This window comes from Temnothorax longispinosus, chromosome 2 (genome assembly GCF_030848805.1).
Source record: "Temnothorax longispinosus isolate EJ_2023e chromosome 2, Tlon_JGU_v1, whole genome shotgun sequence".
NCBI classification, from domain to species: Eukaryota; Metazoa; Arthropoda; class Insecta; order Hymenoptera; family Formicidae; genus Temnothorax; species Temnothorax longispinosus.
The window spans coordinates 14,264,471-14,283,375 of record NC_092359.1 but is presented as its reverse complement, the minus strand read 5'-3'; the positions used below and the strand labels follow the sequence as shown (position 1 = coordinate 14,283,375).

At 38.8% G+C, this 18,905-nt stretch overlaps 1 protein-coding gene and 1 non-coding gene across 3 annotated transcripts; both read right to left on the bottom strand.

Moving 5' to 3' along the window:
- Window positions 1-213: 213 nt before the first annotated feature.
- Window positions 214-7,689, bottom strand: LOC139808348 (UDP-glycosyltransferase UGT5-like). Of its 2 annotated transcripts, XR_011730842.1 has the most exons (7): window positions 6,961-7,689; window positions 6,519-6,755; window positions 5,466-5,882; window positions 4,655-4,883; window positions 2,005-2,224; window positions 1,284-1,571; window positions 555-690 (listed from the first exon to the last, which is right to left on the bottom strand). XR_011730842.1 is itself a non-coding variant. In XM_071770226.1 (6 exons), exons 1-6 carry the CDS (start codon window positions 7,246-7,248, stop codon window positions 393-395), a joined length of 1,689 nt encoding a protein of 562 aa, XP_071626327.1. In that variant the 5' UTR covers window positions 7,249-7,687; the 3' UTR covers window positions 214-392. The 2 variants fall into 2 exon arrangements, 1 of the variants encoding a protein (XP_071626327.1); XM_071770226.1 differs by lacking the exon at window positions 1,284-1,571 and having other exon boundaries at window positions 214-690; window positions 6,961-7,687.
- A 5,077-nt stretch (window positions 7,690-12,766) lies between these two features.
- Window positions 12,767-12,934, bottom strand: LOC139809243 (U1 spliceosomal RNA). The gene has a single exon (XR_011731063.1). It is a non-coding gene; the product is annotated as a U1 spliceosomal RNA (small nuclear RNA).
- Between the last annotated feature and the right edge of the window lie 5,971 nt (window positions 12,935-18,905).

Below are 18,905 nucleotides of genomic sequence, written 5' to 3'. Positions count from 1 at the left end.
CTTTTTTGTGAGAAATTTTATCTTTGTTTTGAAATTAATAATTAAAATTCATTAATTAAACAAAATAACGTTTGCATCTTTAAATTTAAATTATAAAAATGTTTTAAAATATTTATATTGGTGTAAATATTTAATAAAAATGTTGCTAAAACTTTATTTTATTCATTGCGAAAAAGAGTTTTGATTTACCAAATATATAAAATATTCTTAATGTTTACCAGCATCTTTATTTATTTGGACAATTTATCATAATACAACATATTATTTATTACTTACAATATCTATATAGAGTTAATACCACAGTTTCTACATTTATTTATTAATTCTATTTTCTTATATTACATATAACATTATATATAACTATACGAAATATCTGTTAATATTTTAACAACTTACGACTGTTTACTCTTGCTCAATTTAGACACGATGCGATTATAACAAAAATTAATGAGTAACTTTAATGCAAAGAATACACTTAACAATATTATCAAAAGATTAAAAACAGTAAAAACCAGAAATGCATAGACATCGATTAGATTTTGTTCCACCCAGCTTTGAGATCTCAGCGGCGTTGTTAAACTTCCATTTGGTTGACGAGCGGCGTGTTCAATGCTCCAAATAGCTAAATCTAATGGCGGTAATGGTCGATCCCGGAATTCGCTGGATAATCGTTTCATGTTTTTTGTATAACTGCACGAAAAATATTTTACCATTATAATTAATACAATATAAACTTAACTAAAGATAAAGCTACCCACACAGTAAAATATATTACCAAGATATCTAGAAGATATCTGAATAACGGAATATCTGATTGCGCAAGATATCATGAGAATATCTCAGAGACATCTCCAAGATTATAAAAAGCCATGATAATTTTATCTCAGATATGATATCTGCATATATATATCAGATATCTATGCCTCATTTAAAAGCGATATGTTACATACAACTCAAATAGCAAGAAGAAAAGAATTCTTTTTAAATTCTTGATTTATGAAATTAATTGTTTTTCCGTATTTATTCTCTGTTTTAAAATGATTCTTAAGAGTTCAAAAGAAATTCATTTTTATGTCACCAATTCTGAGTTTTTCTTCAAATATAAAAAAGTTCTTTTCATAAGAATCCACAACAAATTCAAAATTATACTTCGATACTATTCAAATATTTTGCATTTTGCCATTTCTGCACTGTATGATATCTCGGAGGTATCACGAAAAATATTAAAGCCAAGTATCTCACAGACTCGCCTTTTATCCTAGTGCATAAGAATTTTTGCTTACAAGAAAGTACTGGCGCATGTAGCCGCGTCGCGGCAGCGCATGTTACTAGCGCTCGTCCGAGCGAAAATTTCTAAGTCCCTTCGCGGCATGTTGCTTTCGTGCCGCGGTCGTTACCTCCGGCGCAACCCCAGCAAAAGTTTTCTAAGTCCCCTCGCGGCGAGTTGCTTTCGCGCCGCGGTCGTTACCTCCGGCACCGCCCGAGTGAAAATTTTCTAAGTTCCCTCGCGGTTTTTGCCGGGACAAATCAGTACGGCGCGGCGTCCAAGTCCTCTCGGATTGTTTTATTGGCTATAAATAAACTTGAGTTGATCTTTATAAAATATAAGAGCTGACTCTAAATCGACCATATATTCGAATGCAAATATTGCAAAGATGTCTTTTTCAAAGATATAATATGATATCAAGTAATGATGTCCTGCAGATATTCTGTGAATATCTGAAAATAAGATATCTCAGATTTGACTTGAAATTGTAGGCATAAAAATATCTGACTATATCTCAGATATATTTTGCTGTGTGGGTAAATATAGGCAAACATATAAACAAAAAATAAAATTCTATATTATATTCTATATTCTATATAATTTTATATTATTTTTTGGATATTATTTTTACAGGACTTTATATAAAACTAATTAAACTATGTTAATTTAGACATTATTGGAGATAATTACATTGTGTTTATTTCTCAAATAATAATTGTTATATTAAAATATAATACCTTTTATTGTAAAATATTTCTTCAATTGCGTGTAGTACGGACTGCGTGGATAGAATTTTAAAATCCAAACGAATACCAACGCCTTTAGCCACTAATATTTCCGCATTGGACTTTTGATCCATAAAAAAAGGCGTTATAATCATAGGTATACCTTCCCAAATGGCTTCTTGCGTGCTGAGAAGACCACCCTGCGCCCAGAATGCTTTCACATTCTTATGAGCTAAACATAAAAATTTATTCTAACAAATTATGACTCTCAATTATTATAATCAAAATATGAAATTAATATATATGCATTTTGTTAATTGTAAAAATTACATTTAAATTAATAACTAGTATTTTTTAATCCACAGATTTTGTTGCCTGCAAATTATTTACAAATTTATTAGAAAAAAACTGACTTTTTTATAACAAGATTATATTATGAAATGTAATTGTATAATTAAAAAAAAAAAACAAAATTATCGTAAGTATACAAAGCTATAAAACAAAATAAAATTGTTTAGGCATTACGAACTACAAAATAACTAATTGTAAATGAGTTTAATTGCAAACAAGAACAATAATTGATTTTTGTACCGTATATATTTTTAAAATTGAGTTTTCACTATGATAAGTGATATGTGTAAGAATTGTTCAATCTATAAACTAATTATAAGCGCGATGCGTTTGTGTAAATCTATCGCGATATTTTACTAAAATATTTGAATGGTGATTTTAATAATATAAAAACGTATAAGTAATTTTCGCAATTACAAATCTCATTCTACTTAAGGGAATCCTATATAATCAATATAGTGGAGGCCGAACTTCCTTGACGTCGGTAATGTCAACATTTCTAATCCTGTTTTTTATGTTATATATCTAGAGTTCTTCCAGTAAGAGTTAGGACACAGTCCGTTATTAACAGGGAATTATGCGAACGATCGAGAGAGACAGCCTCCCCACTCTTGTACTTTGGAATGTGCTTTGTCTCATTCCCACTAACTTCTCCCCTGTTAATGGCGGTAGTCAGACAGAACGTTCCAAAAAAATATCCCACGACAGAACATCCCACGACTGGCCACGACAATATGTCCAAAAAAATATCTCCGTGACAAAATATCCTGCGACAGGACGTCCACGCGAAACGAGGAGCCACATGGGTTTACAACTTTCCACGCGTGGAAAGCTTACGCATGTACTTTGAAGGCACACTATGTGTCTAGTTTAACAATAGTGGAGCCCTCCGCAGGGGGGCGGAACCTACTGCCTCCACGCATACACTTTTCACGCGAGACGAGGAGCCACATGGGTTTACAACTTTTCACGCGTGGAAAGCCCACGCATGTACTTTGAAGGCACACTATGGCTGCTTTCGGTTTGGGCGCTCACGCGCTGTAAGCATCATTCTATCTTCGTTGCACATCGAATATCAAACGAAGCTAGAGTGATGCTTACAGCGCGTGAGCGCCCAAACCGAACGCAGCCTATGTGTCTAGTTTAATAATAGTGGAGCCCCCCTCAGGGGGGGCGGAACTTACTGCCTCCACGCATACATTTTTCACGCGAGACGAGGAGCCAAATGGGTTTACAACTTTTCACGCGGGAAAGCCCACGCATGTACTTTGAAGGCACACTATGTGTCTAGTTTAATAATAGTGAAGCCCCCCGCGGGGGGCGGAACCTACACTGCCTCCACGGATACACTTTTCACGCGAAACGAGGTGTCACATGGATTTGTGGTCATATATTAGTATGTACGCATGTGCTAATGTAATACCGTAATAGAACCGACAATGACATATATATTTATTTGCTGATTATATCGTGGGTATTTTGTCGTGGGAAATTTTGTCGAGGGTACATTTTGTTTTGGAACGTTTTGTCGTGGGATGTTCTGTTGCGGGATATTTTTTTGGGACGTTCTGTTACGGATCCGTTAATGGCGAACGGTGTCTCTAATACATCTATATCTGTCCTTGTCTAACGGGAGGCATCTGTCCTTGTTCGATTGCTGCGCCATCTCTCGCTACACGCCATACTGCTTATCCTATCAACCTGAATGTGCTTTTGCTTAATAAAACTTTATTAGAGAAAATCTTTTTTTCTAAGCGTTGAATTTTAGGTCTATTTACACAATATTGTTGCTAAATGTTGTCTCTAGTCCGCCTTGGTGTCATTTTATATATATAAACTGCAGTATTTTTGTTATTGTCGTCAGATGACAGCTGTATGTGCCCAAATTAGTAAAATTTTTAATTTTTTTTTGTTTCCGATATGAAATCGTGTGTCGCGGACTAGATTTTGGTGCGTACTTTAATTCTGTAAAAGAATTTTGCAATTCTGTAAAGCCAATTCAAAGATTTCTTAAAATAAAAAAATGTCGGTAACTACTGCCACTATATAGGATCCCCTTAATGCTATTTCTAAGATAACACAAAACAATAATATCTAAAAATTGAATTTTATAGATTAACATTCTAATCGTTAATAAAAAATTACAAGTAAGTCATAAAAGTAAACTTGAATACATATAACAGTTTTTTAAAAAAATGTATAATAAATAATTAAACATATGTATATTGAAATATATATATATATATATATATATATATATATATATCATGTTTTATGATTTTCGTATTTTTCTAAAAATCGAGAAACGTACACAGAACTTCTCGTTGCGGTATCCATTTCACAGTCATTACATTGTCCGGTATTTTAAATGGCACTTTAGCTTTAGCATCTAGCTTCCAAAGCACTCGTTGCTTTAGTTTTGACAAAGCCAATACTATGCTCTTAATCTTGTTCAGTTCAACAGTTTTCCATTTTAAATTTGTTCCTAACGATATTACGATGACTCCGGTCTTTGCTCCATCAAGAAATATCCGCACATCCTGCAAAATAATGATAAAAACATTTAATAATGTACGAAAATATTATCTTAATTTCCAAAACAGCTCAAAAGTAAGCAATACATTAAGAAAACGTATTATTCTATAAGCAAAAAGCTACGTAAAGCAGACCGGAGTTGCTTGTCTCATGGGATAGTTGTCACATGTTTCTGGATTTCAATTACTATTATAGAAGTGCTATTGTATTGCGACTTCGTAAGCGTATATGTTAGGCAGTGTTTCTCACAATCACGTCGTATGCGTGATTTGGGACGCGTGATGTAACATTTTTCTGTGTTATTTTGAGAATTAGTTTTCTGTATTGGTAAAATAAATTTTTCGAATTTCACTTAATTGTTAATAGAAGACACAAGATTGAGAAAATTATATTTTTTGTTAAGTTCTTTTAAAACTTTATATTTGTAATAGGTTCTGTGAAAAGAAATTGTAAGTCCGAGAATGTTCTAATGTTTTTGATCACGATTTTGTTAAAATTCTGTTTCCTTAGTATACACAATTTATTTGCTAATATTGGAGCTATATTTTTGCTACTTTTTAAGTAATAACAAGAACAATTATTCTTACCTCAGAATATGTTACCACTACGTCTCCAACAATCGGTTGCACGACCTGAACATGCAATCCTCCAGTCTCCAGAGCATTCGGTGGCAATGGAATCCCAGGCTCGAATGCACAATAACTATTGATTAATACGATATTAATACTGTCTTTTTCTATTTCATGTAATGGCTGGATTGAGTGGCCTATGTATTCCTCGGCGAGCCGTTGAACGATAGGCAAGAAATAATAGTGTCTCATGAAATCGTCCGCGATAAAATACAGAGTATTCCACGTTCTCTGCCACAAACCTACGGGTTTTGCAATATCTGAACTTGCATAAGGTCGAACAGTTGAGTAACTTGGACCACCGATATAATCCTTGAGCCATGGTGCAGCGCCTAACGGAATAAAGCCAACTATGGGTGGCTTACCTTTAGCAACCTGTAAAGAATACTTACACTAAAAAAAAATACTTAAAAATTTATTTGTGAAATAAAAATTTATTTCACAAAAGGTTTATTTCTGTGAAATAAACCTATATTCCACAAATAAATTTTTAAGTATTTTTGTTCTTAGTGTACAGGGTGACAATGGCAAAGTTGCTAAAACTAAGTAGCTATTATTTGTGAATAATTAAGAAGGAATAATTAAATTAATTAAATATTACTCTATAACAAAAAATCCGTTATTTTATTAGCACGCAGTGCAAAACATTAATGCATAATTCATGTCGTTGTATCTATCATCATTTTAATCATCTTATAAAATAAGTTATATAATTTTATATACATATAGTTCCAACTTCTCTTAGATTGTATTCTACAATCCATAGAGAGAGGGCCGCGAGAATTTTTACATTCTTATATTTTTTTTCTTATGTATATTACAGCTTAAAAATGCCATTTATTTCAACTAATAAGCGATAATAAAAGTTATCATTGATTGAACAATGACTAAATACTTTCAAAGCTGTACAATGCCGCAAACAAAATTTGACTTACAAAACAATTTCAGTCGCTTAAAAATGCGACGGACTAAATAATTACAGTTTACTAAATATACATCGCTTATCTTTACCTTCCACAGTCCATACAAACATTGATGTAGAGTAACGTCTTGCACTATGACATCAAACTTAACAGTCTTGATCATTTCTAAAAGTTCTTTCGCTGCATTAGTTTTTATCACTCTGTCACATCCGTAGATGGCCCATTGATATGTAACATACGCCATATGAAATGCATTGTATTTTTCCCACTGTGCCGGACCATAATCCTCGTATTTATCGGAAGAATTCATAAGACCTTCAAAAACCTGAAAACGGTGCTTTTTATTTTAGGAGAAAAAGACATGTAGAACTTAATAAATTAGAATTCTCGAAAGTATATTAATCTTACATAAAATATAAAACAATATTTAAAAAAACAACTTATATTCTTTCGCATTTGTGTTTTAAAAATTGTAAATAATAGATGCATATTCAGAATATTTTTGAGTCTTGTAATACATATGTACTTACGGCGTATGTCAAGTTCTGTGCGAGTTTACCCTCGACCTTAGTCTTGAGTGTGCTCACTGCGTGTACTTGATGGCCTTCGCGAAGCAATCCTTTGACCAAATTCGTCGCCCAAATGTGATGACTGGTTGATGGAAGAGATTGCAGGAGTAAAATCGACAGCGGTTTCGACGATGTCATGAGGCCCATTAAAATACAACAAACAAGGTGAAACAAGATGGTACAACTTGTCATTGTTGGTACGAACGTGAAAGTCTCTCGCGTGATCTTCCGATCAATTCCAGAAACCATATATTAGTATATACGAGTCCAGCACTACATTCTTCTACTCTTCGTTTCAAGTTAATAGCCCTTTTGACGTATATTAATAAGCACAAAATTAACAGTAAGTAACAGATAAACTTGAAATTACGTAATAACTGGCAATTGTCGACATTTTCTCGATAACTTACAAGAAAACGTAAGTAACTAGAAACCCAAGTATTCTTATCCCGATATTTTAAATACAATAGATGTTTAAATACAAATAGATTATTTTTGGATATTCTAGAACGTATCAGTAATATGTATCATAATAAAAAACACGTATTTTTTTCATAAGTAATTTTATGCACATTTATGAAACACACCTTTGAAGAAAATTGACTTTTATGTTTCGACTTTCTAAGTGAATATCAGCGATACAACAGTAGGTATGCAAAAATATTTTAAACAAGACTTTAATAGTCTCAAAAGTACTTTATAACAATGTATTTAGATTTTTTGAAAATACAATGTTATAATTTTTAAAATATCTCCACCATCTATTATATTTAAAAATTTTATATTTTTTTTAATTAAATTGAAGCTTATTTAAAGATAAGTTTAATCATGTAGAAAGTAATAAAATTATTTTTTTAAAATATACTTTTTAGAAATAAACTGTAAAGATATAGTGTATCTATTTAAAATATACATATGTACTATTTATATAATATATATGTACTGTATATCTAATAGTATATCTAAAAGTATATCTAATATAACTAATATATCTAATATATTTATATTGTATATCTAAAAATATCTAATAAACATATACTGTATATATGCACATTATCTGTAACTGCCTTATATACCCACTATTTGCTTTATCAGCTTCTTTTGTTTTTTTTTTACAATTCTAATGCAATGAATAGAATGCATATTCAGCACACAGTCATGAATAATTTTTAAGTATACTAATACATGGAAAAAAAAGATTTGCTACTATATATAGCAAATCTATTCGTTAAACATGGGACAACAAATATTTTTTGCAGCAAGCGCTATTAATTTTGCAATAATAGTAAAACCTTTTGTTGCAATAGCAAAAGTTTTGCTAAACTTTTTGCTACTTACGTTAGTAATAAGTTGCAAAAAGATTATGCTACTAGGTATTGCTAAATTATAGCTCTTACAGCAAAAAAAATGTTAGTTATTTTTATAGTATCAAATCCTTTTCTTTTCGTGTATTATATACTATAATTATATACTAATAATAGCAATACATTTATGAAAGTAGTAAAATAAAAGTTAACTGATCCAATGACAAATAAACCGAATATTAGTTTGTCATCAAAGTTTATTCGAAAAAATAAAAAATTATTTAGAATAATACAAGGTTACACAGTAAAAAATAAAACGTAATTTTAACATTTTTTACATGTCCCAGAAAATCCACTCTAAATTTTAAGTTAAAATGACTCATTCATCATGTGTTACTTGTTGACAACTTAAAAATGTTAATTAATTGACACTACTTTACATTCATATTTGTTTTTTTTACTTTATTTTTCAAGTTATATTAACATAATATTAATTATTTTACAGATTTTACTTAAATTATGTGTAATAGAAATATTTAATTTTAGTAAATTTAATTATTTTGTATGTCAAAGTTTACGATTATTTGAAAATTTACGTTTAACTTTTGTTTATGTGTTAAAATAACTTTAAAACATGTTTATTTTTTAAAGTAATTGTGTTAAAAAAACTTAAAATAATATTGAATTTCTAAATGACATATATAAAGTGTTAAGTTATCACATTGACATAAATGTAACACATAAAAATGTTAAGAAAAAAATAACATAATAGCTGTTGTATGTTAATTTTACATTGAAATAATATTCAATTAATCTTGGTAACACAAGAAAATTTTAACATATGGATTGCTATGTACACACGCTTTTTTACTGTGTATAGAATTAAATGCATTGTTAACGCAATATACACTTCTATATAATATAATTTTGATTTATAATCTTTACATAAGCTTTATTTTTTAAATCTTTCATATATGTTCTTTTTCAAATTTTCCTTCAATTTTCTTACTTATTAAACCTTCCGTTTTATTTGTTTTTAATTTTTTTATTTCTTTTTTTCTCTTCGGCTCAGAAGATCCTGCAGTGACAGGCGAACTTCTTCGATGTCGATAATGTCAACCTTTCTAATTTTGTTTTCCCTATATCTGTCTTTGTCTAACGAAATGACATCTGTCCTTGTTCGATTGTTCGCCATCTCTCGCAAAATTCGGCAACTAAGTATTGTTGCTGCTCTTCTTGTCATCCTGCATCCGTATTTGCATTACTAAAATAAAATTTTGATGGATTTTTTTTTGTACGCATTGAATCTTACTTCTACTTGCACGATATTATTCCTACATTCCCAAACATTATGTATGTATAAACTGCAGAATTTTTGTTTTAAGCCAAATATTGTCGTCAGGTGACAGCTGTATGTGCCCTAATAAGTAATATTTTTAATTTTTTCGTGTTTTTGATATAAAATCGCGTTTGTTACCCTAGATTTTTGTGCGGACTTTAATTCTGTAAAAGATTTTTGCAATTCTATAAAGCCAGTTAAAAGATCTATCTAAAAACGATAATGTCGGTAAATCATACGGCTGCAGGATCCCCTTAAAAAGAAAATTTATTTTACTAAAGTTAATTGTTTATCCCTTTCTAAAAAAGACGTGCAAAGTCGATACTCGAATATATCGCGGTTATTGTTGCCTCTTTTCCGCGATGCCGATTGGTTCTCTCGCTGTGCTTACTTCATGAGCGGCTGTCGTGGCATATTTTGACAGTTGTGTGGTTAACAGTGTAATTAATAATAACAGTAAAATATCAAAAATAAATAGCGCGCGCGTAGCGCGCGTCTGTGATGTCTAGTATACAAAATATTACATATAATATAACATCTAAAAAATGTTAACTTTACGCGTGAGAACTCATGCGTGTTGTCCAAGTAACTGACGCCTCTCCTCTTCTGTCACTCTGAACTGACCGAAAAATTCATCAAATCGCGTACTTTACACAAGTATTTCTCGAAAATAAATATCGCAAGGGTATTGACACTTATATCGCATATTATTTCTATTTTTATGGAGCATCATATACTAGTTTTTCAAAAACATTTAGAGAAAATTTTTTTTACAATTCATTATAACGTCTGTTTCACAATAACTCGAAATAGTAATCCCATGTTAAAAGTTGAAACTTTGAAACTCAGTATTTCGATTTTTAATGCCGCAAAAGGTACTAAAATTTATACCACGCATAAAGCACACCTAAATTAACGTATATTCACTTCAAGAAAATTGAGAAAAAATCGATTTTCCGGAGAACGGTGCTTTGTTTGAATAAATTTTTTAATTTTTTTTTACTATTTTGTACATTTAATTCTTGTACAAAATAGTAAAATTGTACAATTATACAAAAGTTCATATTTCGATAACTCATTATCGATACATGTATGCATCGCCGATATAACTATATATATAATTACGTTTGATAATGTAGAAATCTTTAATACACAGCAATGTCAATGATATAAAAATTTATACAATGTTGACAATATAGAAATTTTCGAGCTTACTGATGATAGCTTATTACCATCTGCACGCAAATCAGGAAATAACGCGCAAACATTTCATTTAATCGATAAAGAGTGTTGCAAAGAGTGTTGAATATATATTTTGTGCAAGCCTCGGGTAAATCCACGGAGAGCACAAACGAGGTATGAACCTCTGGCTGATAAATTTGAGTTGCGAATAGATTGGTCAGAAATCGATCGATTTGCAACTCAAAATCGATACACGAAGATATCAATACAATAAGAGCGTTAAAGCAAATGATTTAAATTTACAATACAATACAGCAAGGAAATGTTTATTACAGTTATATATTATGACTAGAGAAAAAAGTATATTATTATAAAATCGACAGATATAAACAAATACAGACATATTCTCAAATGCAAGTTAAGAGAATTCAAAAAATACTAATAACTGTAAAAAATTTTTATAAAAATTTTAATAAACAATATTATTTAATTTAATACAAAGAGAAGAACTTTTATTTAACAAAAAATATTAAAATATTTCTAATATCTACCATATTAATTTATACAATTGGTTTTTCCATTGAATGCAATACAACATAGTATTAATTACAATATTTATGCAATTAATATTACATTTTCTATATTTGTATAATAACTTTTTAGATCCACATTAGATGTAGTAACTATACGCAATGTTTGATAATATTTCAACAGCTTAAGCTTGTTTGCCTTTGCGCAATTTAAATGTAGCGTATTAATAATCCATCGAAGCTCCATAAAACACATATGGTTGAGCTATATGACGTCTAAAATACATCTATCAATACGTCTAATGAAGATCTAATGGAGGTGTGAAATGCGGAACTATGGATGTCTATTAGACATCCATTGAACGTTACATGGATATGTCTAATGGAGGTTCTGAATCTCCATGATGGACGTCTATTAGAGGTTTTTGTTTTGTGTGGGTGTCATCATCAGTATCTTCTAAATATAGAACCGTATAATTGTTTATATGTAATTCTATTCCTCTAGCTCTATTCTGCATAGAGCTATTAAAATAATATAATGTAACCACGGCCTTAGACCGTGAGTGTAACAGTTAACAGTATACATATAAACTTACGGCGCAACTAAAGATAAAGTTGAATATGGGAAAACACATAAACAGAAATTAAAATTTTATAATATATTATTTTTTGAACATTATTTTTATAGTACTTTATAAAACTAATTGTACTATGTTAATTTAGACACTATTGAAGATAATTATATTATGTTACGTTTTATTTTTCAAATAATAAATATTACATTAAAATACAATACCTCTTGTTGTAAAATACATCTTCAATTACGTATAGTACGGACTGCGTAGATAAAGTCTTGAACTGTGTGCGATATCGTTTTCAGAACCCGTTGCTTTCTAAGTAAAAAAATTTTTCCTATTTCGAATTAATGATTAAATTCATTGATTAAACAAAATAATGTATGTATCTATAAATTCAACCTATAACAATTTTTTAACCCTCGGAGAACACCTATTTTTTCATTCACGGAGAACACTGGGTCAATCCGACCCTACACACACTTTGATCGTCCACCATTTTAAATTGACGAGTGCGATCTGTTACGTCCGGCGAGGGCGCATTTATATAAAACATGAACAAGACGATATAGCTCCCAGGATACACAATCGGATACACAAGGCAATTGAGGGCGAAAACCGGCGGTTTAGTAGCACCAAATTATATATTTAACACAAATTCAAAATTTCACATGCAACGCTTTCTTAGCGTCAAAATTATTATTAATGCAATAGATAAACGGTAAAGAAATTAAAACATAATCGTTTACTAAGCAAGAGTCACCTTCCGTTGTTACAATAAAATCGCGAGAAACGAACGGTGAAGAATTAAGACGGTTGTTACGTTCGTGGCGGGACGCGATAGCGCTGATAAAGCGCTGCTCTATTGACTACCAAAAATTATACGCCCGAGATACCCACTTTAGGGGTATTCGCAAGGGTCAGCTCGACCGTAGTGCAATGGAAGAGCCTCGCCCTGGAGGAACCGCCTTCATGATCACGGTAGCCTCTGCGCCAGGTAAGTATTTGTGCCTCTGTTGCACTGTGATTCCTCGCCCTGTCTCAATGGTGCTACATGCAATCTCCGTTGTATTTACACGGATCGCGGGCTGCATCTAGCTCACATAACCAGTCAGTGTAATTGCATGTTTATTACAACTATCCCTGAGACGGTGTGATAATCGTGTGTATGTTGTCGGGTGTGTGCGGAGTGGTCTATTATGCTGTCATACGTATAAGAGGCCATCGTTACCGTTACACCGGTTATAAATAAAAATTATGAGAAGTTAACGAAATTTATTCGAGGGGTACATGCGATGCGTGTGCCGAAACTTAAACTGCGATAGCGTCGTATACGTGTGGTAACTTTTTTACTTCATGGCTGTATTGTCATGAGGCGGCTGGCTCAGAGTTACGCCCATTAATATACGTTAATAAGGATTAATCAATCTACAGCGTGCCCTGTCTCCTGGTGTGCGGTGGCTGCCGGAGAGCGGGCAATGGTCCGGTCCGGTATCCGCGCGCGGGAGATGTACGGTGGGGGCTCTCCTTACCCTAAGCCGACCAATAAGCAGGCGGGGTCGTTGGCGCGGAAGTCACCTCGGCCGACGACTCGTGACTTCAGGCTGGTCGCCACGGCGAGCAAGGTCATGGGTGGGTTGCGAAACCCTTGGCCCCATCCGTCCGTGGAGCCCCCCGCTTGGCAGCACCCGCTGCGGTGCCCCGGGTGTCGGAGCCTGGGGACCCCTGAAAGCCCACGGTGCGTCGGCCCCTTGATGGGCCCCGCCCGTGGGTGTGTAAGAGGCTGGAAACCAGTACCCCCGTTGATAATTCCGGAGGCCCAAGTTATAGTCACCTCCCCTGGGGGAACTCGGGGGCGTCGGTCGGTCGGATGATTTCCGGTCGGCCGGTGAGGGCACGCCCCAGGTGATAGAGCCGCAACGGGAAGTGGGATTGAACCGAGATGAGCAGTAATAATTTTAACCCCCCCCCCACGATGAGCTTAGGGAGTGAGCGAGGCAACAACCGGGGGCCTTAAACAGGCCCTTGGAGGGGTTGCAACGAGGATGGAGTCTCGCCAGCGCCGCAGAGTGCGGGGACTGAAATGGAGGCGGAGAATACGGCGAAGTCAACGCCGACAAACAAGCCCTCCAGGACTATTAAGTCCGTGAAGGAACCTGCGCGCATCAGAACTAGGCAATCTACGCATGACAACCGCGTGAAAAGCGCTCCCTCAACCAGCAAGGACGGAGATTTCCCTACCCTTGCTGATACGTTGAGAGAAAAGAAGTCAGACATCGACTCATTATTAACTGAGTCTGGGAAGGCCATTGACAAAGCTGATAAAGCTTTGACCAGAACGGACACTACGAACTCCCTAAGCGATGTGATGTCCATTGAGGAAGACGACGCCACGTCAAGTTGACGCTGATGTGTCCAAATCCACAAATAAAGACGCGAGCGAGAGAACGGAGACGCTTAGAGGCAGAGGCAGACCTCCCACAACCGGCGAGTACTACAAGAAGCTGGCTCGAGAGGCTAAAAAGAAGGTAGAGAAGGAAAAGCGGAGACTCGAGGAGCTGGCAGACCCCTCTGTGTCGGCCATACTCTCGATAAACAGAAAGCTCCGCGAAAAGCAGATGCTAGAGGAGCTGAGGATGGCTCCGACAGTAGATCTGCCCGAGAGGGTACTAGAGGCCATACGAAAAGTGGACAACGTCTACACAACAGCGAAACACCTCAAGGGAACTGACAAAGGGCACCTGAACGATGCTGCCGCCACAGTTACGGCGGCAAGTACGCACTTGGTCAGCCGTATGGGCGGAAACGACAACCAAATGGCCCGAGACGTAGAGATCGAGGAACTTCGCGTCCAAATCTCCGCTCTGAGAGAGGTTAACGCGAGGCTTCGCGAAATGGTGGAGAGAGCGTTATTACCTCAAAGGAAAGATTAAATGGAGGTGAAGGTGATAAACAATACCCCTCCTAGATCCCCAATTCGTACGAGAGAGATATATCGGAAGGTGATTCCTGAATCCTCTGAGGAGGAAGAAAACACCATCGAGAGAGAGAGGAAGGAGAAAGAAGCGGAGAAACTTAAGAGGCAAAAAATCCTCTTAGAAATCGCTGCGAAGGGCATGCCACTAGTACATAGGCCAATAGTCTGCGGGAAAAAGACACTGTTGGAGGAGGCTGTCTTGCCACAACAACTGGCGCAGGCAACCCAGGAGGACAGGCTGCTGAGCACCCTCAACGCTAAGATCGAGGGAATGTTTGCGAACCTGGCCAATAACCTGGTTGCCAGACTGGGCGTCAAGGAAACGAATGCGCCGTTGGTCGGCCAAATACCAACCGAGAAGGCTAAGCCACCAGTCGTAAAGAATGCCATATCGGCTCCAAGGGAGGCGACCAATGCGAAGAGTGGCAAAGGGGGCCAGAAAACGGGGGGTAAGGGCGAGAGGAAGGGAGCAAAGTCAGCTCCTAAGCCCAAGCCCGAGCCCAAGTCTAAACCCGCGCCCAAGCTTACGTTCGCTGAAATAGCGAGAGAAAAAGCCGCTGGAAACAAAACCGGAGCTGCGGGAGGGAAAAGATCGCACCCCGGAAACAAGAAACCAGCAGGAGGAATCACCCCTGCCCTAAATAAAGCCACTAGACCTGCCGATCAGTCGACGTGGACTGTGGTGAATAAAAAAAACAAGGCGGTTAAAAGCGGGACACAGCCTAAGGTAAATGGCAATAAGGCTCTCAATGGGGCTCCCCCCAAGCCAGTAAATAAACCTGCCACGGCTGATAAGAAGACGGGAAAGAGGAGACCGCCATAGAGTGCGGCGGTCACTCTTACGAGCCTCGAGAGAAATTACGAGGAGCTCCTTCGAGAGGTCCGCACCAAGATAAATCTTGAGGAACTTGGGTTCACAGCGGGCCTAAAGCCTAAGAGAGCCTAGACCGGAGTAGGATAGGTTAACCAAATTGTTTGAAGGCCGCCCAGAAGTCAGGATCACCGGCCTAAAAAAACTGGTGAACTTAAAATTCTTGATATTGAAGATTCAGTGACGGGGATGGAATTGACGGCAACGGTAGCGGAGAAGGGAGGCTGTACGCTAACCCAAGTTCAGGTTGGCCCCATACGGCGGGGCACCAACGGTCTAAATACGGCATGGATCAGGTGCCCGCTTGCGGCACACAACGTTATCCAGAAGGATAAGAAGCTGCAAATGGGCTGGTTCATGGTCCGGGTGCAGGCGCTCGAGTCACGCCTCCTCCAGTGTTTCAAATGTCTGGAGGGAGGTCATGTGCGAGCGCAATGCACAAGTGCCGTCGACCGCAGCTCCCAGTGTTACCGATGTGGCGGAATCGATCACTTAGCACGGAGCTGCGGCGCCATCACCCAATTGTTTCGTTTGCGCGGACAAGGGTAGGCCAGCGGGGCATCGCGCAGGTGGGAAAACCTGTACCTTTGCAAAGGGGAAGGTGAAACCCAGGATGGCGGCGGGACCGGTGAAACCTAGGTCCACAGCGATTAGAGGTATAGAGGAAATGGAGGTGGAGGAAAACCCCGAGACCTACCGTCCACTCCCCAGAATCAGCAACATGGAGGCGGTGACCTTCCCGGTTGCAAACAAACAACCGGTTAAAAGATCGGCTCCAGTTGCTGGAAATAATGGAATTGGAGAATAGACCTCTACCCTAAAGAAGGAGAAAAAACGGGGGAAAGGAAATGGTGAGCCGGTAGACACAGCAGCAGCTGCAGCTGCCACCGCCGCCGCAACCAACCCCAGCGCTAGCATCCGTGATTATCGGGGAACCAACAATTGTCCTGGAACCCGTGGTGACTCAGGATGTAGACAAAACCAGCACGGAAATACCAGTGTCGGGACAGATGACCCCACTGCCGACGCCTGCCTCAATCACAGAACCTTCAACAGGGCCAGAAGAGAAGGATCAGCAGCCTGCAGATATTCCTCCAGTAGGAACTGGGGACGGTGCCGGGGGTGAGGACTCCGATGAGTATTACTAAAAATGCCCCCACACCGATTCCTACAGGCCAACTTAAATCGTAGTCCCGCTACGCGAGACGTGTTCTTACACACGATGGCGGAGCGGGGCTGTGGCCTGGGAGTGGCTGCTGAGCCGAGTCGCCTGCCACCGAATACCCCTTTGTGGGCGGTGAGTCGGTGCAACCTGGCAGCAGTGACATGGAGGCAGACCAGCAAGCCCGTCGCCTGTTCCCGAGTTGAGGCAGGTGACGGGTTTGTATTGGTCAGATGGGGCCACATATATGTTGCCAGGGTATACATTTCCCCGAGACTGCGTGTGGCGAACTTCAAGGAGGTTCTAGAAAACCTAAGGGTTGCTCTGGCAAAGTTCCTGCCCTGCCCAATGATAGTGGCCGGGGATTTCAATTCCAATTCGAAATTGTGGGGCTCCCCGACCACTGGCGGCAAGGGCAAGATCCTAGAAGAGTGGGCGGCTGGCCTGGGACTAGTTATCCTAAACCGCGGAAAAGTCCAGACCTGTGTGAGGGTCCAGGGGAGGTCCATCGTTGACCTAACGTGGGCAACCCCCTCTGTCGCTCGCCGGGTGGAGGGATGGAAGGTGGCCAGGATTGAGACTTTCTCGGATCATCTTTTCATCGAGATGAGTCTTCCGACCACGCTCCCGGAGGTCCGGGCCCGCCGCGGGGAGACTGAAAAGCGCTTTCCCCGCTGGGCCCACAGGAGGATGGACGTCGACATGTTGCGGACGTCCATCCATACCTCCCTGTGGGTCGATGACTTCGCTACTACGGTGGCCGAGGACGTGGATGGTGCTGCTAAATGAATCGGGGGCGTTATGCATGCGGCGTGTGACGCCAGCATGCCCCGGTCCAAGCCTCATCCACGCAAAGCGGCGTATTGGTAGACGGAGAAGATCGCCAAGCTAAAGCGCTCCTCCGTCCACGCGAGGCGTCGATGGCTGCGGGCCAGAAAAAGCCGGCACCAGCGACGAATAGAGGAAACGGGAGTAGAGTATCGCTCCGCCAAGCAGCTCTACTCCAACGCTATAAAGAGGGCCAAGGACCACGCATGGCAGGAGCTCCTCGAGGCCCTGGACGAGGATCTGTGGGGGCGCCCTTACAAGTTGATCCTCAACAAACTCAGGACTTGGGCGCCCCCGGCGACGGAGTCCATGTACCCCGAATTTCTGGAGGAAGTAGTGGGAGCCCTCTTCCCAGACGATCCTGGGGAGAGAGTGCTCAACGGTTCCGCTCCACCTCCACCTCTAGAAGTGGAGTGGAATAAAGAGTTCGGGGTCTACATGGACGACTTGAAGAAAGCCGCCAAACGGATCAAGTCAGGGAAGGCTCCGGGGCCCGACGGAGTTCCAAGGAAAGCGTGGGTCCTGGCTACCGGGGAGCTGGCCGGGCGCTTGTGCGAGGTGTTCACAATGTGCCTCAAGCAAGGCCGGTTTCCCCGGACTTGGAAGACGGCTCGTCTGGTCCTCATCCCAAAACCGGACAAGCCCGCCGACCAACCATCGGCATACAGGCCGATATGCCTGTTAGGCGATGGTTCGGGAAGCTATTCGAGAGAATTCTCGCTGACCAAATCGTCCAGCATCTGTCCCGGACTGGGCCTGTTTTGTCACAGGCCCAGTTTGGATTCCGGGAGGTCAGATCGACTGTGGATGCGATCTTACTCATTCGGGCCCTCCTGAAGGCGGCGATGGAGGCCGACAGGGTGGTGTTGGGCGTTAGCTTTGATGTAGCTAATGCCTTTAACTCCTTGCCGTGGCCAGTGATAAAAAGGGCGCTAAATCACCACGGCGTTCCTCCTTATCTAAGGGCAGTCATACATGACTACTTCCGGGACAGGAGGCTCTTGTACACCGACCGCGATGGTGTAGTAAGGGTCGGGTTGGTCGTGCGGGGGGTTCCACAGGGGTCAGTACTTGGCCCACTTCTGTGGAATCTAGGGTATGACTACCTCCTCCGGATCGCCCTCCTCCCGGGATGTTG